This window comes from Sinocyclocheilus rhinocerous, unplaced genomic scaffold (genome assembly GCF_001515625.1).
Source record: "Sinocyclocheilus rhinocerous isolate Xijiao unplaced genomic scaffold, SAMN03320098_v1.1 scaffold4662, whole genome shotgun sequence".
Taxonomy (NCBI): domain Eukaryota; kingdom Metazoa; phylum Chordata; class Actinopteri; order Cypriniformes; family Cyprinidae; genus Sinocyclocheilus; species Sinocyclocheilus rhinocerous.
The window spans coordinates 169868-193797 of NW_015628677.1; the positions used below are offsets into that span (position 1 = coordinate 169868).

General features: G+C 40.2%; 1 protein-coding gene and 1 pseudogene across 1 annotated transcript; both read left to right on the top strand.

Moving 5' to 3' along the window:
- The first annotated feature begins 3803 nt into the window (after positions 1 to 3803).
- Positions 3804 to 14776, top strand: LOC107737923 (beta-2-glycoprotein 1-like; annotated as a pseudogene).
- A 2012-nt stretch (positions 14777 to 16788) lies between these two features.
- On the top strand, positions 16789 to 22422 carry LOC107737920 (zinc finger protein 236-like). Its single transcript, XM_016549560.1, has 3 exons — positions 16789 to 16834; positions 19502 to 19637; positions 19735 to 22422. The coding sequence occupies exon 3, from the start codon at positions 19743 to 19745 to the stop codon at positions 22413 to 22415; it is 2673 nt and encodes an 890-aa protein (XP_016405046.1). The 5' UTR covers positions 16789 to 16834; positions 19502 to 19637; positions 19735 to 19742; the 3' UTR covers positions 22416 to 22422.
- Positions 22423 to 23930: the final 1508 nt, after the last annotated feature.

Consider the following 23930-nt stretch of genomic DNA (forward strand, 5'->3'; position numbering starts at 1 on the left):
TCGAGCGCTTTGGAAGCAGGTGGGCTCGCATGGAGATAGAATCCAGACTCAGACTCTCCATGGGTATTTCTGCTCTTAAAACTGGAGCATTTGAGGCTTGAACTTCCGACGAACTTGCGTGCAAACTGAAGCGTGTAGCCATTTATTATCATGTTCAACACCCATTCTGATATACCTGGTAGTATTCTCTGCACCTCAGTGAACTGTGAAAGAGGCTTTAGCATGACAGGATTCGACAGCTTGCTGCTGAGTGACAGGGGTCTGTGAAAAACATGAGTGCATGTGACAGCTGGAAGAGGAGAGAAGCTCTTTTTGTTAAGTTGTTTGGTTTTTATAGCACAAACATGTGGAACAAACACAAAACGCCGATGCCACGAGTCCTTGGGATGCACCGAAGGCTCTGGCCAGGGCGGGGCTTTGGAGCTGTATCGGATCATGGTTTATAAGAAGAGCGCTGAGCGGATGAGGAGCGCGAATGCATGGGAGGGGGCTGACGTGCATTTCAGCATGAAGTGTCGCCCTTGATTGCTTTTGTGCTTCGGAGAATCACTCTGGGAGGGATTCAGCTGATCTGGCAAAAAGCCCTGAGGGACTGATAGGGTCATTCAAAAGGATGGCCTTCTATGCATCCCTCATGTCCGTCAGTGTTAGCCATAGGTGCCTGTCCAGCACAACCAGGCTACCCATGGCACGGCCGATAGACTGCGGCGTCATCTTAGTGGCTCGCAGGGCAAGATCAGTAGCGAACCAGGCTTCAGTATTCTAAGGAGAAAGGTGTTTCCTCTATGTGTCAGCAAAGCTGCACACAACGTCGAGAGACATCTCGAAAGGGAACCAGTTTTCTGCCAATGACCCTGCATCAGTGTGGAAAGGACTGAAAGACATCAACTACAAGACACCATCCCCCAACTGGCCAATGATTTGAATGAGTTTTATTTCAGGTTTGAAAAATCCTTACTCACACCCCACACCCATTCTGACCTTCTCTCCATGGATCTATTAACACCTCCAGCAACCCCTCTCTCCCCCTCCTGCACTTCAGGTCTGTGAAAAAGATGTGTCTCAAGTCTTCCTGAAACTGAAGAGAAAGAAAGCACCAGGCCCAGACGGTGTTACACCAGCCTGTCTAAAAACCTATGCTGACCAATTGGCCCACATCTTTTCACAGATCTTCAACAGATCACTGGAGCTGTATGAAGTTCCTGCCTGCTTCAAACACTCCACCATCATCCCCACCCCAAAGAAACCCAAAATTATAGAATTAAATGATTATAGACCTGTGGCTTTAACATCTGTGTTCATGAAGTCATTTGAAAGACTGGTGCTGGCCCACCTGAAGGACATCACTGGACCCTTGCTGGACCCCCTGCAGTTTGCTCACCGAGCAAACAGGTCTGTGGATGATGCAGTCAATATGGGACTGCATTATTTCCTACAACATCTGGACAGACCATGAACTTATGTGAGGATACTGTTTGTGGACTTCAACACTGTCATCCCAAACCTCCTTCTGTCCAAATTAACTCAGCTCTCTGTGCCCACCTCCGTCTGTTAGTGGATCACCAGCTTCCTGACAGACAGGCAGCAGCTTGTAAGGCTGGGAAAATTCTCATCCAGCACCCGCTCCATCAGCACTGGTGCCCCCCAAGGATGTGTTCTCTCCCCACTACTCTTCTCCCTGTACACCAACGATTGCACCTCTAAAGACCCCTCTGTCGGCCTCATCCAGCACAGAGACGAGTCTGCTTACCGAAAGGAGGTTAAAGAGCTGACTGTCTGGTGCAGTTATAACATCCTGGAGCTGAACACGCTCAAAACAGTGGAGATGCGAGTGGACTTCGGGAGGAACCCCCCTGCACTCCCCCCACTCACCATCATTGCCATTCAAGTTCCTGGGCACCACCTTCTCTCAGGACCTGAAGTGGGAGTTCCACATAGACTCCATTGTCAAGAAGGCCCAGCAGAGGCTGTACTTCCTTTGCCAGATGAAGCTGCTGATACAGTTTTACTCTGCAGTCATTGAATCTGTCCTCTGCACTTCTATAACTGTCTGGCTCAGCTCAGCTCAGCTATCAGATCAGACCTTAGAAGATTGCAGCGGATAGTCCAAACTGCTGAGCGAATCACTGGTACAACCCTCCCCACTCTCCAAGAACTGCACTCATCCAGAGTGAGTAAAAGAGCTGGCAAAATCATTCTGGACCCCTCACACCCAGCCCACTTCCTCTTTGAACTGTTGCCATCTGGTCAGCGCTACAGAGCACTGAGCACCAGAACGGCCAGGCATAAGAATAGTTTCTTCCCTTAGGCAGTCCATCTCATGAACAGTTAACTTGGCAATAAACGTGTAATACACAACACTACTTATACATTTATTTATTTAACACACATACCTCTTTTTACATTTCCTTGCATTTGTACATAGGCCTAACACATCTGTACACACAAATATATTGTCTACTTTGTATACTTTGTAGGTCACATAAAGTAATTAATTGGGTAGAAATGTCTCTATATATGTAAAAATAATTAAAAAAAAAACAAAACTCTGTAATCAGACTTAAAAAGTCATGTAAATTCATCTGAAATAAAAAAGTGTAAATCCTGAAGAATGTTCAGATATTGAAACCTCCAGAATTAAAGAATTTAATCATTTTCATTATTTATTATTATTATTATTTTATTTTATTATTTTAGCTAATTTTTATTAATATTTATATAAATATTTAATTGATTAAACTAATTTAAATCGCCACTCCTAGTTTCTGTAAAAAGTTTGACAGTGAGTTGAAGTACCTAAAATTGGGGGCCTTCAAATATCGTTGTTGACAATGGCAGACCTCACAGTTAGACTGTTTGAGAACCACTGCTCTCAAATCCATTGTATGGGTATCTGAAAAATCATATTGTGTACTCAAGGAAGGTCAACTAATATTTCAAGTGCCACAAAACCATTTTCCTGTGATGAGTTACATTAGGAAGTCTTTAGACAGAGAGCTTAGGAGATATTGCATGAAATCATGGGTCCCTTTTTGTTTGTTTTACAAAGAACTCTTTTCTGAAAAGGTGCCCCCCCTCCCCACACACATTTTTACAGTCTAGTTTATTGTCCAGGTGTATAAGCACCTGTAGACCTGTATCATCTCAGTGTCCTTACCCTGGACACGAAACCAGGAACAGAATGGGAAATCAACATACAGTACATTTATGAAGGCCTCAGTGAGGTGTTTCCAAAGTGACCCCTCCTGTCTTCCAAAGGCAACACAGATTGTCCGATATGCTCTTCAAAGTACTTTCATTCTTATTTTTGAGTTCACTCTTCCTCAGTTTATAGAAAATGAAGAGAGAGATATCTTGAGAGATAGGGTGAGATAAAGAGGTATGTTTCTCTCAATAAGTGTGACATTCATCAAAAGGGTGAGATCTAGAAACAAATCTGTGAACGTAACTTGAATGTGTTTGTTTGTTGGTTTAGCTGGTTGCTCTGTGTGGAAGCGCGGTCACATTTATCTGTCAAAGTGTGTGTTTACTCTTGCTAAAGGAAGCAGGTTCCTTGCTGTAGGATGCTGAGTTTAAGTGTTGAGAAGAATCTGTATCAGGAGGGTCACTTTGCTACAGTATCCAACTTGGAATGGTCTGTGTGTATGTGGAGAAGAGTGTATACATGAGGCCTGTCATTTGATGTGGGGGTGAGTGTTTGCGCTCATTTGGCATCAATGGAATTGGGTGAAAGGTCTTTTTTTCTGCGGAATTCTACCCAGCATTCAAAAAACTAAATACGACCCAGATGTGTGTGTTTTTGCATGTACGGCGACTTCACTCCTCCCTCGCCATCACACCATCACAAAACCCCCTCCTCCAGACTCTCCCCCATCTTTATATCCCCTCTCCTGTCTCGCTACCTCTTTCATAACCTCTGCTGTGAGTGTCAAGGAAAGATGGAGCGATCTCTGCTTGTGTCTCTTCTGTGTGTGTGGGCCCTCAGCAGCCTGTCTGCAGCATCAGGTGAGCGTGTTTGTGTGCATGGGTGACTGAGAGAAAATGAAAGGATTGATGAAGATTTGATAATGAATAATGAATGAATGACAGCTCATGTGATGGATCTTTGCCTTGTTGGACGAGTAAAAAATGTGGAGGCTCAGTATTTATGAATTGTATTTTTTATGTAAAGAAAATATGATCATTTGTATTTCATTTAAAAATGCATTATGGTCTCCATTTCATTACTTATAAAATTTCTGTTCACCCAAAATTTTTTTTAAAATAAATAAATGAATAAATAAAAATTAGTTTGTGTTACACAAAGAACTGTTAAGTTTTGGAATGACATAAGTGTAAGTAAATGGTGACAGAATTTTCATTTTTGAGTATACTGTCCCTTTAAAATCTGTGTCCGATGTGTGATTTTGTCATTTACTACTACCATCCCCTCCCTTTCACATATTGCCTTGAGAATCTATTTTTTAGAGCTAGTTTTCCATGAAATTTGGAATGCACACACATACATATGCAGTGGATCATTTCCTGTTTCAGTTCAAAATCATTATCATAATCAGCAATGCATAATTGTGTTAAGCTCTTTCATTCTATTACCAACATTCTGTTCTATTATGAGCTTGTAACATTTAAATGTTACATCCTGTTTATGGGTGGGCTACATTTATCACTGACTGGTTTATGTGGATAAACCTGTTTCTCTGTTCAGAGAACAGTGTCTTATACAGACAGCCAGACATTTAACAGCCTGCTATTTTATGGCACAGATTAAATAGTTAGACAGATACATTTTATTTAAACTGCGATGTTGCTTGCATGTACACTACTGGTCAAAAGTTAGGAATAATTCCTTTTTTTTTAATGTTTTTGAAAGATGTATGCTCACCAATGCTGCATTAATTTGATTAAAAAATAAAACAGCGATAGTGTGATGTGTTGTTACAAATTAAAAAAAGGATCATGTAACACTGAAAACTGCAATAATGGCTGCTGAAAATTCAGCTTTGCCATCACAGGAATAAATTACATTGCAAAATATATTCAAATATGAAACCATTATTTTAAATGGTAAATTGTATTGTATTTTTACGGTATCAAATAAATGCAGCTTTGGTGACCATACGAGATTTATTTCAAAAATATCTTAAAAATCTTAATTATTTCAAACTTTTGACTGGTAGTGTATGTGTGTCAGCCCACTTGTATGTGAAACTGATGTGTGCATTTCTGCACATTTTTTATGTTTCTGTGCATGCTTATCTTAAAGTGGATGCAACAGAACAGTGTCCAGAGAGAATACTGGGTAATGAGAGAAGACAAACCTGCCCAAAAAAGTGTCAGCAAGATAAAGACTGTGGAAACAAACGTCAGTGTCTCTGTGATGGCCAGTGCGGACTCAGCTGTGTGGCCCCAGGTCAGAGTTAGAAACCCCATGATGCATCTAAACACACTATTACGAAACTTAAAAAGCAAATAAACCAACACGATGACTAATGATATTAAAGGCAATGTTCAAAGTTTTCATGTGATTCTTCTCTGTGAACAGGTCGTACGTGTCCATGGCCTCTCCCACCTGGAAAAAATTTAGATTTAGCTCTCCTTTCCCCTTCACCCTCTTTCTCCACTCTGCTTGAGGTCCGCTGTAAGCCTGGGTTCACCATGCGGAACGGGCTGGACTCTACAATACGCCGTTGCCAAGGTGACCGGCAGTGGAGTGGAGATGAACCTGTTTGTACAGGTAAGAAGGAGAAAACATTTAAACTGTTATGTATTGTTTTTTTTTTATGTTTAGATAAGATGACACATCCTAAAACAAAAGAAAACACAGAAATAGAACAAAAGGGACGTAACAGTTCTTGAGAACTTGATTCTTGAGATCTATCTATCTATCTATCTATCTATCTATCTATCTGTCTATCTGTCTGTCTGTCTGTCTGTCTATCTTTCGGTCTTTCTGTCTGTCTGTCTATCTGTTATTCTATCACTCAATCGTTCTGTCTTTGGAATATATATAATACATCTTAAAGTTTCTCTAATGGTTTCTGTTGCACCTTAGGTTTAGCAAAGAACCCTCCTGATATACTTAAATCCATTTTTCATTATAAAGGGATATGAACTCTCTCTATGTTTCTTTGGAGATCAGGAAAAACGTCTTGTTATTGGATTGTAGGTCTGTATAGGTATAAACTATAACAGAGGAAAAGTGATGCCCTCCTGGGTTCTTTAAAGCACTGGAACATAGATTGTTTCCTAAATAACCATAAAACCTAAAACTGTTCTACTATGGCCATATTTTCAACTAGAGGTCTGCAGAAGGTCTTGCAGGTGGTCCTAAAACAGATACATATATGAAATAAATAGGATTATAAACATAAAAATGGCTCAGAGAATTATAGAAGGTGATATTTTTTGGTATATTAGTGAACATTACTATAGTGTAACCAAGAAAATTTAGCATTTCTATATTGAAGGTCCTTGGGTTGGTTCAGAGTCTAGATGGGGGTCTCTGGGTCTGTAACATTTAAAAATCTGATATTGCATAAATACACATTAAAAATGGAACATGACATGAAAACATCAGTCCTGTTGCCCTCATCTTGTTTGTAAACCATGCAGTTAATGTCAATATTGTGCAATTCAGGGAGAATGACTTCATAGCAGCAATATTTGGTAGTGATATTGTGTGCTACCGACCATGAATGCAGGAAAAAATGAGAAATATGTGTCAGTGTCTGCATAATAATGTTTTTTTTTTGGTTGCATGAGTAATAAAAGCTTAGAGCTTGTGGACCTGGGTCACCACTTGTGCCTGAGCTTTGGGGTTTTAGTCTTTAGACTCCAGCTCTGTGGAGAGGAGGTGTGAATCTGCAGAGCTGCAGGCTGCAGCATTCCCAGTATCACCCCCTCTGTAACACATGCATACATTCACACACACATTTCCTGGAGTAACATGAGAGGTATTTCTAGGAATGAGCTGTCAAAAGAGCCGAAGTGTGGGCGTTTGGGGTCTGTGAGAACCATCATGCAGTGCTCTGTTATCTGCAGATCAGTGACATGGAATATTTAACAAGCAGAGACAGGCATGTAGATATGCTGGATTCACACACAAAGTTCAAGCGCATTCAAAGCTGAATTGATGTACAACGGAAATTTGGTATGTATGCATGTTGACTGTGTGATTTCCTCCCCCTTCATTAATCAGTCATCCTCACAAAAGGGGGAGAGATTTGATACATAACAGTATGAGTCAACTGCTCAAGAGGGAATGTGAGAACAGCTTGTTCCAGATGGATTTTTTTCTGATAAAACTCAAAATGAAGCCGCACATTCTGTCCATCCATCATCTGGGTACCCGCTCAGCCACACGTTGACCTGTGAATCCATTCCCTACATATCCATCTGTCCATTCACCCAGTCATGTATTTGTACTAATGCTACCTCATCTAATGCAGTAGATAAAAGCTCCAGGCCAATATCCACAGGGTCATCCATTTGAATTCCTGTCACGACCATGTACCAAAATCCAGGGAGGCTGAATAACGGAGGGCTTTTAGTTGTAATATCTCTGCTCTTAAGGCCCATTCACACCAAGAACGATAACTGTAAAGATTACTGTATTAGTGTCCAATGGACAATAACGTTCTGTTTATTTTAGAAATTGTGCTGCAGTTTTGTCATCTTTTGTCATCACCTCATGCTCTTTAAAATGGGGTAGATTCAGACTGGCTGTCAATGTTTTTATCATTCATCAAGTTCTGAAAGTGATTCCAACAATATTTTTTCCCTGTGTTGTTATGGTTATAGTTGTGGTGTGAACTTCCCTATTCTCATAGAATTAGAACGATTTTTAAAAATGTATTGTTCTTAGTGTGAACAGGCATTGACACATTTTAATGTGACACTCATTTTTATCTACTTATTCAGAAATACATAAAATGCAATGCAATGACCTGAATATACTTCTGATTTCTAAAACTTTTGTGTTGCAAAACTTTTGCATTCGCTTGCCAAACTTTTTTTTTAAGTATTGCTTTTCACAAAGAAACTTTGCGCACAAACATTGAAAAACATACTTTTTCCATCTCATATTATTGCACCATCAGTTTTTTGATTGTTCACAAAAAATTACCATGTGTTCGCAAATTCTCAGGGAAGAGCAGAAGTTTTGCAAAACCATTGAAATTATTTTTTTCTCCCACCTCATATTTTTCCATCACTGTGTCCTCATAGGGGCTCCTGTAATTTTTGTAAAAAAAAAAGAAATAAAGAAAAAAACTGAATGTTCTATTTCCTTTCGCTCCAGACCACCAGAGGCAGTGCTGAAAGCACTAGTGGAAAATCCCTCATGCTCGCGATTGACTGAGAACAGAATAACAAAGCTGTCAGCTCGTGACATGTCTTGAGCTATAATAACCCCCTAACACATCATCTCGACCTCATTCTCGCTTGACTTATCGCTTGATTGAATCAGATGTGACGATATTTTGTGAAGCTTGCTGCTGAAGAGTTCTTCAGGATATCCGCGAGCTGTTTCGTCATTGCCTACATTGCTATCAATATTCGTCATTGCCTACATCGCTATCACTATATACTACATCGCTATTAATCTCCTCCAGTGTCAATGCAGTCGACTGTAAGCGTAAACAGACATTTCAAAGTGAAAAAAAAGATTTAGAACGCAAAATTGACCAGCTGTCTTCTGCAGTAGAGATGTTACTGTTACTGACTCTCCTGGCTCAGCCTAATATTGAGGTACAAGAGAAGGTTCAACTTAGGGGTGCAACGGTTTAACTTAATCACGGTTCGGTTTGTATCACGGTTTCGGTACGGTTCGGTATGTGCTATGTTTAAGGAAAAAACTATATTGTCAAATAAAAATAAAGAAAATAAGAACAAATAATCTAACTACAAGTAACAGCACAAATAAATGCAATAGAGCAAAGATACAAATAAAATAAACAGTGCTTTTCAGGTTTTTTAGGTAGGTCTAACAGTTTTTAGGTACAGAAATTGAATAAAGTAATCAAATGAAAAACTACATTGCATATTTGACTGTATAAATAAAAAATATTCCTTATTAAAGTTACAAAAGTTATTCAATCAAGAGCAGTGAGTGATTTCCGTGTTGTTGCTGTTTAATTAACTTTAAGAAAGTGCTGTCACTTTAAGAGAACACACTGATCCAGTGCACTGATACTGTTTGTTCAGCCGACAACATACAGCACTCGCATTGAACAAAGAGTGACTGGTTTGTCCACGTATTGTTTTTTTTCTCTCATCGCTCTTGTTGTAATGTATTGGGAAGCCAGAATTTGTATCCATCAACAGAAACATGCATTAGCCGAACTCTAACAGACCATATTACAGGTGCATTGTCAGATTTAAGTTGAACCGCGGTCCTAGTGCATGCCGAACCGTGTGTGGAGAACCGTACGGTTCGATTTTTTACCAAGAACCATTGCACCCCTAGTTCAACTTGAATCGCACCATCACACCATCCCCACCGATGCATACAGGGCAGGAGTTAGATGTGATGTCAGTGACTGCCTCTGATTCGCTTTTTGAAGCTACTCCAGTAATGTCTGGACCTGAAAAAAATTTGCCTGCAGATAAATCACTTTGTCTGCAGATAAATCACTCTGGCAGTGAGACCGTGTCTAAGAAGTCAGGTGGGTCATCTCCAGTTGTTGCATCACTGGAAAGAACACTAATAGCGATGCTTGCCTGCATCAATCTGGATCCCCCTCAGACAACAGTAAGTTCTGAGAACGTTTTTTTTTACGTTGCGAACAGAGAACATGCTTTACCTTGCCCCAGTGCCAACACTTCACATCTGTATTGGTGTCAGCATTACAAAACTCATCAAAGGCCACACGCCCTGATCAGTTGGCTCGCACTCTGGCTTTGACCCAGACATAGTGGGACTTGGGAGCATGCCACCTATAGAATCTAGTGTGGCAGCACTCATTGTATCTCCTGATAAGGCACTTCATGAAAATGTGCGCTGTTTCAATGTCGAGTGCAGACACACTGATGAGCTACTGTCCCGTGAATACAATTCTACAGCAAGCCTTGGCCATGTTTCCAATTCCTTGGCGCACATGCATGTAACTTTACATTCCTCTCTGAGCGAAGCTTCTTCTGACACATTAGTGACAGAACTAACTAAACTCTCTTTACAAGCAATGGGTGTTATTGCCAGTCACTGTGGCACCGCTTTAGGCACTCTCGTGCAAGCTCGAGGGCCAGGTTTGGTTGACTCCATCTTCCAGGTGTGTCAAAACAATTTGAGACGACTGCCATTAGTCCCCTGTCGAATCTTTGGATCAGCTGCACAGGAAGCCTTGGACGGGCATGTATCGGTCTCTGAAACGGGGTCCTGTCATGTGGGGACAGCTTCTGGATCCATGCCACCTCCAACAGCCTCTGGTGGATGTTGGTGCGAGACCTGCATATAGACTTCCTCAGCATTTCCAGCATCGGATCCCACGAGCTCCTCCACCTCCTAGGCGTGTTGGCTCTCAACTGCGTGGACATCAGTCTCATGTTCAACACCCAGGCCATCAGCGACGTCCCCCCACCTCTACTGAAAAGCGTCCACGGGATTGTTGACGCACAGATGTCAACAGTGGGCTGTTTTACGGAAAGTCACCTGGAGCGCTGGAGATCGATAACATCAAATCAGTGGCTGCTGACTACTCTTTCGAGAGGGTACCGTATACAGTTTCGCTGTCGACCCCCTGTTCATACTGGCATGAGTTCACGATCCATGCCAGGCAGAGGCACTTGCACACGAAGTCCAGATTTTGCTGCGCAAGGGTGCCACAAAGTTAGTCGACCCTCAAGTTCACCCCGGGGGATTCTTTTCCATTTATTTTCTGGTCACCAAGAAGGATGGCAGGTTTCGGCTGATCTTTTGAAAAATCTGAATCACTTTCTAAAGTTCCTTCCGTTTTGGATGTTGTGCACAGCAGATGTGCTGCAGGCGGTTATGCCACAAGATTGGTTTGTGAAGATCGATTTAAAGGACGTCTATTTTTATGTTCCGATTGCTCCAGAACACAGGCGATTCCTTCGGTTTGCGTTCATGGGAATGGCATACAGAAGCAATTTCTCCTCAGAGGTGTTCCATTGGGACCTCCAGCTGCTCGATGGGAGGTCGTCAGGGCAGATGCCAGTCTTTTTGGATGGGGTGGAGTCTGGCGCAGAAGAGGAGTGAATGGCACTTGGAAGGGGGCCCTGCACACAGTGCACAAAAATGATCTAGAGTTGACAGCAGTGTTTCTTATCCTTCTTCATTTTCAGTCTGTTCTCAGGGGAAATATGTTCTGGTACACACAGACAACAGGGTGACAGTTTTTTATATCAATCATCAGGGAGGCACAAGATCACGGAGTGCACTTCAGGTGGCTTGCAAACTACTTGTCTGGGCTCAGACCAACCTGCTTTCCATCCAGGCATTGTATCTACCAGTCATGCCGCGGATGCTCTTTCACGTGGCAGGGTGTCACACGGAGATTGGACTCTACACCCAGAAGTGGTGCAGATGATATTGAGGACTTATGGGACTGCAGCGGTAGACGTGTTCACAGACAGTCTCAATCTCACTGCCTTCATTGGTTCTCCCTGAGGGACGAACCAGGATCTCAGGGTCTGGATGCATTAGCCCACAATTGGCCAGACATGATACATATGCTTTCCCCCTGTTACCACTGATTTGGAGGAGTGTGCGAATCCGGTCATCGTCTGCTGTTAGTAGCTCCACATTGGCCTTCAGATTCTTCTCTCACTGACAGTAGGACAACCTTGTCGTTTGCCAAGCAGACCAGACCTACTGAGTCAGTTAGGAGGGAAAGTTTGGTACCCACATCCAGACCGATTGAAACTGGGGGTGTGGCCTCTGGGACCACCAGGCCTTTCTTGGAGTGTTCACAGAGGGCCAGGGACACTGTTTTGAATGTTTGTGCTGCGTCTACACAAAAGTTGTACACTTGTAAGTGGAAAGTGTTTTGTGACTGGTGTTCTAGCCGCAATGTTGATCCATTACACTGTTCAGTGGGATGCATTTTAGATTTTTTGCAGCATCTTTTGGAACTAATGTGGCGCCATTAGCGTGCTCATCAATCTGAGTTTAGTATTTGCTTGGGTCTGACAGGTTAATTGTTGCCTTCCTGATAGGAGCTAATAGTTTATTTCCTCCATGTGGTGTGTGGAGTCCGACGTGGGATTTGAATGTTGTTCTCAAATCCTTGTGTCAGCCCCCATTTGAGCCAATATCAGACTCTGACTCAGAAACTTTAAATTGAAAAGATTTTTCCAAAACAATAAGAAACATGAATACAAAGAGTACAATTCTAAAAACTTTGCACGTTTTCAACTAGATGTCTACCAAATCAACCAAGCATTTTAATGCATACTCAAGTCAAGAGATAAATAAGCTATTTTGATTTTTCCGTCAGCCTTCCCAGGAGGAGGTCTTGCAGCAGAGCCGGTTCTGGTGCCTGAGGTGTCCTGTTCTTTGCCTGATGATGATGATCTGCTCTCTGTGCAGGGCAATGCCACCGTGGGATCCACCATCCAGTACCAATGTGCACCTGGGTGAGACTGAAGTGAAAAAACTGTGGCTGATATAAACAGAATACCTAGTTTTATCATGCAAATCTACACTCCGCACCCTCTTTCCCTTACAGATCTGTGCTGATTGGAGATAGTGAGAATATCTGTCATGAGAACCAGATGTGGCAATACCCTCACCCCATCTGTCGCCGTAAGTATGCGTAGGCCTGTGTGTATGTGTGTGTGTGTGTCTACATGAACTCCTCCACATGGGAATGACTGAGACATTGATCCTGCTAAAAGGAAATAGCAGGTGTATTAGTATGTGCTTGAGGAAGATGTTGATCCAAACTGCTAAAGAGAACTTGGTTTGTATGCTCTTGCACACCATGGAGCAAAGTAATGAGAGAGAAATGAGAGGACAGCGAGAGAGAGAAGAGCAATGAAGACTGTGTGGGTTTGTGTGTAGGTGGATAGGGCACTATGTGTAAATGAATTTGTGAGTGTGCAGAGCTAGTGAAGCCGATGCGGGTTTGACTAATACATGCTGGGGCAATGCTGCCCCCTGTTGGATCAACCTAGGCTTGTTTTAAATGCATATTCTGGATTCAGTACAAGTTAAAGGGATTGTTCGCCCAAAAATGAAAATTGTCATCATTTACCCATCCCTCAAGTTGTTCCAAACTTGTATGAATTTCTTCTGCTAAACATAAAAGAAGATATGAAGAATGTTGGTAACCGATGACGGTAGCCATTGAGTTCCATAGTATTTTTCCATAGGCTACTTACGGAGTCAGTGGCTACTGTCTACTGTTTCGTTACCAAACATGCGTCATAATATCTTCTTTTGTGTTTAACAGCAGAAAGAAATTCATTCAGGTGTGGAACAACTTGTGGGTGAGTAAATGATGACAGAATTTTATTTTTGGGTAAACTATCCTTTTAAGCTCAGTCGAAATATAGGCATAAGATTGATTACCACAAAAATTAATTTCGACTGCTCCTTCCTTTTTTAAATTTTTTTATTTATAATTAAAATGTGTATAACCCTGAGGCACATGAAGTGAAGGCCAGTTTTTACACATTAAAATACTCATTGTTACAAAAGTCAAAAAGTTGTAAAATAAATATGTATGTTAACACGAACCTTAATAAGGTTTTTAAGGTTTCATTTTTAATTCTGTAGTAACTTACATGTGTATGTAAGTGTGTGCATTTATATGTTATCAGGTGTGGTTTGTCCTCCTCCTAAGGAAGTTGAACGTGGACATCTGGTGGCCGTCCAGAGAACTGAATATGAAGTTGGCGGTACAATCTATATTACCTATGCAAAAAGAATTTCTTGTTGGATGGACCAAATCAAGTGACTTGTCTACCTAATGGGACATGGAGTGCAGAGCCTGCCTGCTGGGGTAAATACAGCTGGCAACAAAACAATAGGCATTAAGTCATCATGACTGTGTTAAAGGGGTCATATGATGCGATTTCAATTTTTCCTTTCTCTTTGGAGTGTTACAAGCTCTTGGTGCATAAAGAAGATCTGTAAAGTTGCAAAGACTAAAGTCTCAAATCCAAAGAGATATTCTTTAGAAAAGTTAAGAGTCAGCCACACCTACATAAAACGGCTCGTTCTAACACGCCATTGAAAATTTAAGGTGTATAAATATATGGTTTGGAATGTTTTGGTTTCCAGCCGTGAATCGTAAACCTCCTTTCCTTTTTGTCATGACAAATAGCATCATTCTCTTCACCGTTTCTTCCCTTGTCTTTCCGATCAGCCCGCTGTCCAGTCCCTGCTCAATGCAGCAGGGTGATCGTGGGAGGAGTAAAGCGTTGGCCATATGATCTGACGGATGGAGTGGTTGCTCATGGAGAGAATGTGACATTTTTCTGTAAACATCCAGAAAAACTGTGCAGCTTCACTGCCACAGAGGTCTGCGTGGATGGACAGCTCAAGCAACCTAGCTGCTATCTTGGTACATAATTCACACCACATTTATGCACATAATATAATAACATTACACTTAAAAATAACCCTGCATCACCTTCGTCTCCCGCTTTTCTTTTTAGACCCTACCTGGCTGCAGTTCAAGCTCTTTCCTCATCGGCTGGTTTCAGAGATTGATCCATGTGATCCTGCTGACCTTCAGTGAACTCATCAAATTTTGACAACACATTTTGCATGTTGGCACACACAGCTCTCTCTTCAATCTGACACCATGACCTGGAGTCTGGATCAACGTAAATTGTATTATTAACGTGCCAACTAAATTGGTTTTGGAACGGATCTCAGTAGGATCTCAGTTATGCCTCATTTAACTCTTCTCTTTTCTTTGTTGTATGTTGCATTGACAATGTTACCTTAAACAGAATTTGTGTCATATTTGATATATGCAAACACCCTCATACTTGCTTGAGGTTATGGTTGCTGTAAGCTGCTCTCTTTTCATGTATTTTATTGTCATACAAAGTGTAAAACTGATTTTTGAGGTAGCGTTGGTGTTTATCTTGTTATAATATTTTATTTCTTTGTTAAAAAGTGATTTTCTGCTACCTGATATGTTTGTCAAACCCACAACCAAGAATGCACAGGCTAAAGGTGAACTCAGAAATCATGCCATGTATTGATGCTCTCTGTATTCCAAAAGCAGTTTTATGATATGTTTAGAGTTAACTGATCTTATAAATAAGGAGCAAATTACAGAAAAAAAATGCACACACATCCTTACTTCTTTTAAAATCTTTAAATATTTCCCTATGTTCAGCCAGAAAAACTGTGCAGCTTCACTGCCACAGAGGTCTGCGTGGATGGACAGCTCAAGCAACCTAGCTGCTATCTTGGTACATAATTCACACCACATTTATGCACATAATATAATAACATTACACTTAAAAATAACCCTGCATTACCTTCGTCTCCCTCTTTAGACCCTACCTGGCTGCAGTTCAAGCTCTTTCCTCATCGTCTGATTTCAGAGATTAATCCATGTGATCCTGCTGACCTTCAGTAAGCTCATCAAATTTTGACAACACATTTTGCATGTTGGCACACACAGCTCTCTCTTCAATCTGACACCATGACCTGGAGTCTGGATCAACATAAATTGCCTTATTAATGTGCCAACTAAATTTTATTTGGACCGGATCCTAGTAGGATCTCACAGTTATGCCTCACTTAACTCTTCTCTTTTCTGTGTTGTATGTTGCATTGACAAAGTTACCTTAAACAGAAGTTGTTGTCATATCTGATAAACATCCTCATACTTGCTTGAGGTCTTGGTTTCCATAAGCTGCTCTCTTTTCTTGTGTTTTGTTGTCATACAAAGTGTAAAACAAAGTGATTTTTGAGGCAGCATTGGTGTTTATCTTGTTACAATATTTTATTTCTTTGTTTATTTTGGCTAACTAATATGTTTGTCAAACCCACAACCATGAATGCACAGGCTAAAGATGAACTCTGAAATCATGCAATGTCTGATATCTCTCTAATTTTACTGTATTTCAAAAGCAGATACGTTTAGAGTTAACTGATCTTTGACTGGACTGCTTGATTGGATTACATAAAGAATAGAGTCTGCTTGGGAATATTATAGCATAAAAGCCTTGCTGAATTATTGCTGTCATACGGATTCAGTTTTGCATTGTGTGAACTTCACAGTGAATCATCTTTGAATGTATTTTCCTCTTGTAATATCATGATTCTTCAATAAAGAATCTGGAATGTTTGTTGTCATTATCAACAATGATTTAATTTTACCTGGTTAGTCTGTATAAACGATTTCTGTAGCGTACAAAGAATTGTTTGAATGCTATCTTCCATCTCCAAACCTAAAAATAGGCTACAATATACTATAAAATACAATATATTTTACTTCAAGAAAATTAAGAAATTTAAATATCCCCTGTCGTTTGCATCACTAAAATGTATAAATCTTAATACAGTAATGAACATATTCTAAAATTAACAATGATATAATTGTCACATTATAAATAATTGTTTATATTGAATGATGTGCCACAATTTAATGTACATATTACTAAATGCGTTAATTATCATGAAAATAATGTGAACATATTGGCTACACCACAACTGAAGTTATGCTCCAAAATGTCAGTGCTAAAGCGTGTCCAGGTCGGACGTAGAAAACTGCAACACCACGACATCCCCCCCTCCCCTTTCGCTCGCGCTCAACCTCTCCCGCCCAGTCATTCATTCATATTTGGTCTTCCGGAAGTATCTCAGGGTCGGGCCAGTCAGTGCCTGCGCGAGCTGACTCGTAGGGTGAGAACAGTTTCGTATTCAATATTTCAGTTATAAAGAAGCAATGTGTGCGAATGGTTGTAAGCTTTTGAGAAGAAATGTGCGTTCTTGTGAGTAGCAGTTAAAGAGCGTTGGTTGTCTTAGAAAGTTTGAAATAAGGTTTCCAAGGCAGCAGTGTGTCTGAGCGCTGTCACCGGCTCGAACCCTCGGTACGCATAAAATGGCTGGTCGCAGGTTCGAGCGCAGTCAGTGTTTTGACCAAAATATGTGAATAATTAAAGTGTATTTGTAATACACAGGTTATGGGGAGGGTATATCCTTCAGACAGATACTTTTGGTCATGTAATGGCACGGGTTCGACTCGCAGTCTGGACCCCACAGACATCAAACCCGATGTTTGGCTTTATATTTGTCTTCTTTAAACGGACCTCCGGCGCGTAATGGCGTCGAATGTCCCCGTGTTGATCTCTAACTCTCCCACAGTGCTGCATGGCTGAGTGTACGGACAAAGGCATTGGTGTCAAACCTTGAGCCATGCGCGTTGACAGTTAATTTGTGATGAAAACCACGGGAAGGAGGAGTGGACCTGCTACCATGACAGTGCGCAGCTCAAGCTCATTGCGTTGCATTCTGACTAACTGCATGGCATTTGTGTACTTTTGGAAATATTGTAAAAAGGTCAGAATTGTAAAAATCTTCCTTGGTACCGTGATTAAGTAGCCTATTGATTTGAGTTGGCATCCTATCAAGCTTTTCATTTACAAAGAATTGGTCTGTTTTTAGTGTTTTTTTATATTGTTAAATGTGAGAACTTCCTAACTTCTAAACACAATTAGATTGTGTTTATGCAACAAAATCTAATATATTTTATAAATTGCAGTCATATTGTGGTATTCATAAAAAAAGTACTGGTGGGTTTCTTGGTTTAAATATACTGTTTATGAAAAAGTAGTATGCCATAATAAAATATAATATTGCTGTTTAGAAAATATAAAATGTTTTATTGTTTTGACTTATTGTCAAAAGCGTTATATGATAAATGCTGTTAAATTTAGATAGTTAACATATAGAGGTTATACTTTCTGATACAAATGAAAACAACTGCTAAAATGTGATCTGCCAACAGTATCCACCAGTCTCCTCTGAAGTGTGTTCTAAGGTTTCAAAATATATCAAGAGTAGTTTTGTTGACCTACCGGACCATAACAACGCATCTACAGAAAGTTGATAATGACAGTATTTGTTCTCAGAATGAGCCTGAGAAATTAATAAATTAATAAATTGCTAAATTCTCTATGGTCAATAGTGTACCAAGAATTATTATTTTTTATTATAGTGCTTCTGACAGTATGTATGCAGGTAATAAACAGGCTTTTAAAATAATAACCTATCAAAAAGGTTGTGTTCTTGTATTTTCTTTTTTTTTCTGTGAGGAGTTGCTCATGGATGTCATCAGATCCTACTGTTGAATGTATGTTTTTGGTAGTCATCAATATTAAATGAAAATAACCTGAAATTTAATCATGTTGTTAACAAAGATGCAAATGACTTTATTATTTTTATATTACTAATACATTATTAGTGCTGATCCCTAGATATATATAAGATAAATATAAGTACACATTTTTTAAATCAAGGCACTCTATATTGCCTCCTCTGTCTGTTGTGTTTAACTGCAGTATCTGTTATGATTCCGTTTGTTATGCTTGTGAAAATAAATAATTCATAAATGTTTGTAAACAAAACAAACCCCTTAGTTCAGAAAATGAACAAATTATTGTAAAAAAAAATTTTTCCAAGCCACATTGTCTTTTTATATGTAAATACACTCCTATAACAATATAACAAAGAATGTGGCAGTATTAAATATTGAATAATTATTAAATTTAGTATTAAATGTTAGTAATAATTTATTAAGAGTATACAAAGGGACTGGAACTTCAAAAAGGTGATTTTTTGAAGTTGCAGTTAATTTGTACATTTTGACGGCATTAAAGGGATAGTTCACCCAAAAATGAAAATTTGATGTTTATCTGCTTACCCCCAGGGCATCCAAGATGTAGGTGACTTTGTTTCTTCAGTAGAACACATATGATGATTTTTAACTTTAACCGTTGCAGTCTATCAGTCGTATAATGCATGGCAATGGTAACAAAATCTATGAGAGTAAAAAAAACATGCACAGACAAATCCAAATTAAACCCTGCGGCTCGTGACGACACATTGATGTCCTAAGACACGAAACGATCGGTTTGTGCCAGAAACCGAACAGTATTTATATCATTTTTTACCTCTAATACAACACTATGTCCAACTTCCTTGAGCGCGCGCACGGCATCCGATGCGTGAGGTGTGTACGCGCTCTGGCGTAGTTTACGTTAATGGGTGTGTTGATATCCAGCCGAAGAGCAATCAACCATAACTTCAGGCGAGCAGGCTCAGAAGTTGGGAATACGTGGAAAGTCACCACTCCCGAATGAGTTCGCGTGAGAGAACGTAAGCAGATAAACATCAAATTTTCATTTTTGGGTGAACTATCCCTTTAATGTTTTATAAAGGATTGTTACCTTAAACAATAGATCATTTGAGATTTGTCTTTATAACTTGAGTTGTGTTATTTTTTTTACAGAATGTAGAATCTTGTTTTTGTCTTATGTTTTTTGTTTGTTTGTTTGTTTTTTGTTTTAGATTGATGCCTTAGATGAGTAGAAGGTCCTGACTGATGGCACTGGCAGAGACATGGGTGAAAATCAGCAGTTACATCAGATGGGAAAGGAACTGGCAATGGTGCCATTACATGGATTATGCAAGATTGTGTGGCACTGTCAGGCAATATTTCAGTGTTCTCTCAGGTTATAATGAACTGACTTACTCCATGAGTACTGAATAATATGATTTCTTCTCTACTGCTGAATGTAGAGAAGTTGCTATGCGCAAACAACAAACATTGGACAGGATAGGTGAGACCATTCCACATATTAAGTGGACTGATCTTACTGCCACCAAAGATAGCCAAATGTCTGTGGGTGAGGAGGGTGAGTTATCAGATGAGGGACTCTCATTGAGGACTGAATCTAAAGACAATGTGACCCCAGATGTGTTTCTTGTTCCACCACAAGATCAGGCAGAAGTTGTAAAGGATTACAGTAAGCAGAACTCGCCAAAAAATGAATCAGACTCAGACCAGATGAGTCTACTTGAAAAAAAGACTGTTGAATATAAATTAGTTACTTTTGATGAGAACACAAGGAGTCTACCAACAAACATGCAGCTGATACCCAAGATGGAGTCTGATAATGCTAGGACAGAAGCTTGTGAGGTAACAACCAAAGCTACAAACATTGCTAACATCCCAACCAATGATTTACTAGAGATTAAGGTTCAACAACAATCTATTTTAAATATAAGTTTCCATAATGACAAACTACCATCACCTGGTGGAGGCAATCAAACAAGCAAGGAGTTGTGTATTGAGAATAAAACACAGGTTGTTGATATAGCTCATGTAAGAGTGAGTAAACCTGGGATGGACATAAATGCAAACAAAGAAAGATTAGAATATAGTAAAGACTGCATTGAAGACAATAAAACACAAATTTTATGTAATGTAAGAGAGGAGAGACTTGATATTGGAAGGAACATGGCAGTGACAAGTTCTTTGGTACAATGTGAAGAAGACATGGTATTAGATTTAAGCCTACCAAAAAAGAAAGACCGAAATAAGGAGAGGAAGTGTGAATGGGTTGTAGACCCTGAATATGAAGGTTCACTTCATATGGAAGTTGATGAAATTGAGGATGAACCTCAACATGTAGAAGTGGAGCAGGAGGATGATAATGAAATTTGCTGGATTGCATCAGTAAATGACGCTCATATATATCTGCCACAGCATTGGGATGGACATCTGTCCTCCTCTTCGCTTGAAGCCATGCCAACTGCATCATACCCCAACATCATAACCCCAGATCCAATGGATACACTACTTATAGATGACCAGGGCATTCCTTACACACTCACCGCAGATGGACAGAAAGTCCCACAAATTGATAATATACAACACATTGAGGGACTCTCTGAACAAACAGCTCTAAGCGCAAGGCAAGCTGAAGATAAGCCCTCTTCCATTGCTGATACACAGGATATTGCAGACTACAGACTACAGACACTACCCAATTCACTATGTCCAAATATGCCTATAGGTCATGTCTCAGTGGAAACCTCACAAGTTGCCCCAAACCTGGAGCCAAAATCTTCTTACAGTTCCGTAGCTCATGCTAAACCCCCCATCATACCTGCCATATCTGACTTGGCATCAGTTCCCATTCAGATTGTGGCTAATACTACAGGGTCAAACACCCCCATTCTTCTTCTTCCTCCATCTCAGCTTCAGTCTCTTTCCTCACCAGCCTCTAAAGGTAACCCAGGGCTAATTACCTTTTCCTTACCGGTTCCTCTTAGTCAGAACACTCAGTCCTCCCCCATGTTCCTAGTTTTGTCATCTCCTCAGGTGTCCTCAACTCAGAGTTCGTCCTCGCCTGGGCAATTATCTCAGATTTCCTCCTCTTCAACTGTTGCACTTCCCTTGGCTACTTGTCCACTTGATTTGGGATCTACATTAAGTTCACGTCCGTCACTTCTCAGCCTCAGCACGATTTCCTCTGACACAGCTACAGACATCTCAGGACTGAATAACCCTTCTAAACTTCCTGCTAGCCCTACCTCATCAACTGCTTCCTCTAGCACGTCCACAGTGACCTCTACTAGTCCAACCAAGCAATTCAGCACTGATGCCTACTCTGACACACCCGTGCCCACTTCCTTTCGGGAGGCCCTTCTCAGATTGGCTGTGTCTGTGGAGAAGAAACAAGAAAACCAGCCTGAGACGCATTTGGTCACTACTCCTTCCTCATGCTCTGAAGCCACCAAGCCGGATTCCTCTGCCACAGTCCATGAAAGTAAAAATAATGAGACAGAGGTAAACTGTGATGGTGAGACTGAGTCTACCTTGGTAGACCAAACAGACTCATTAGATACTACCTCTTCCACCTCACCCATTCGTTCTGAATCACCTGTAATTCCAATCAATGACCCAAAGAACCAAGCATTAGGCCCTCGTCGCATTCTTTACTGTCAGTATTGTCCGCGGATCTTCTACTATCTTTCAGACCTTGAGCGCCATTCCATCACACACTCTCAAAGCAAACCCCATGTATGTCACCTTTGTGGCAAGGCGTTCAAAAGATCAAGCCATCTTGAGCGACACAAACACATCCATACAGGTCAGAGAAACTTTGTGTGCCAGCTTTGCCCAAGGCGTTTTCGTGAATCGGGGGAACTAATGAGGCACCAGAGAGTACACACCGGTGAGAAACCCTTTCAGTGCTTAATATGCCACATGCGTTTTGCAGAGCGCAACACGCTGCGACGTCACATGAAGCGCAAACACCAGGGCCAGCAGCTGGAGGTGATGGACATGAAGGCAAAGCCAGAAAGTGGAGGGATTTCCCTTGCTGGTATACAAGGAGAGCCAGAAGAGAATGCCGAGTGGTACAGTTCAACAGTTCCTGAAATGGAGTCCGACAGTGACACAGGGGGAGAATGAACTACATGAGGGCATGAACAAATAGATTTTCTTTCTTTTTTAAGTTTTAAAAAGATAAGCAAAGTTGTAAATACATATAATTTATTTTGTATTGATATAATAATTCCTTATTTCTCATTAGTTTCATATTATTGCCTATATTTAATTCTGTTAATTCTCAAGACCTTTACTGGTGATGACTGAACTCGGCAATATTCAAGTTCAGATTCTTTCTAATAAGCTTCAGTTATTGAGTTAGATCTCTTGGTGAAATACATTGGTTTTAATTCTTTACCTAGAATAACTTTGAATTACACTTATTTGCTACTTATTTATTGTTCTCATTTCAGTTTTTTGAATATACAGCATCTTTCTTCAAGGGTGGGATGTAGTTACTGTAAAAGACTAAGAGGCTCATTATTGTTATTTATAATTTTATATTATGATCTCTTGAAGTCAAGTAATTGCCTAGATTAGTGCATCAGTATATCTCTATAACTCTAGGCCCACTAATGACTTGACCACACGAAATTCGCAGCCACAAAACTCAGCAGATTTCCACAGAATTGGAACATACATCATTCTCAAAGTTCTACATGTCTTTCACTCCTTTCATTGTAATACTCCACCTGACCTGCAGAGGACAGTATTGAGTTGTGTCCTTTTTAAACTCTTTCAAACTTGCATTGGAGATGGTCCTCACTGCAGAACACAAGATCCAGGGGCGTGGTTGGATCCAGATCCAACTCCTCTCACCTTACATATACCTAAACCTACCCGTCTCCACCCCTAAACCTACCAATCTCCACCCCCTAGATGTGGATCCAACCATGCCTCCTGGATCTTTTGTTCTGCAGTGAGGGGCTACTGTTGCATTGTACAAATCTTCTGACCTGGCATATTCATTATTGTCATTTACACCTTTGTTTTCTGTTGTTTTTATTGCCATTCTTTATCATCTGGTTATGGAGTGTTCAGGTTAACACATTGTCTTGTTTGCATCTGTTCTGTAAAATGCTCCAGATTCCCTCCAAAATGCAGAAGAAGAAGAAAAAAAAACTCTGCTCATCTGGGCCTTCTCTTGACTCCGCTTTTATATTTCCGAACATGTTCAGATATTGTGCATTATAAAAAATCTTGCTCTGTGTTCATTTCGGTTTCTTCCTCTTGGCTATTTTATTTTTATTTTTTTTACAAAAGGGAGTAGTATAGTCACCTTCATATGTTTCTTTTAAATGCTCTGCTTTGTTCTTTTTTAATATTGAACTTGAACTATTTGGTATATAAACCCCTTGCCTTCTTCAAGGGCCTTCAATTTATTAATTAGAAATTATGCTTTTATCTGGACAAAGAAGGTTTTACTTCTCTTGATCGCTTGTCAGACAGCTGTTACAAATCATTGCAGAGTGTTTGAATTAGAAGTTCAAGTTAATCTGCACATATGTATTTTTTTATATAAATTAATTACTTAAAATAAGTTTTTACTGTCATTGGTACAGTGATACAATTGTCTGGTGATCTTGCACAATTCAAATT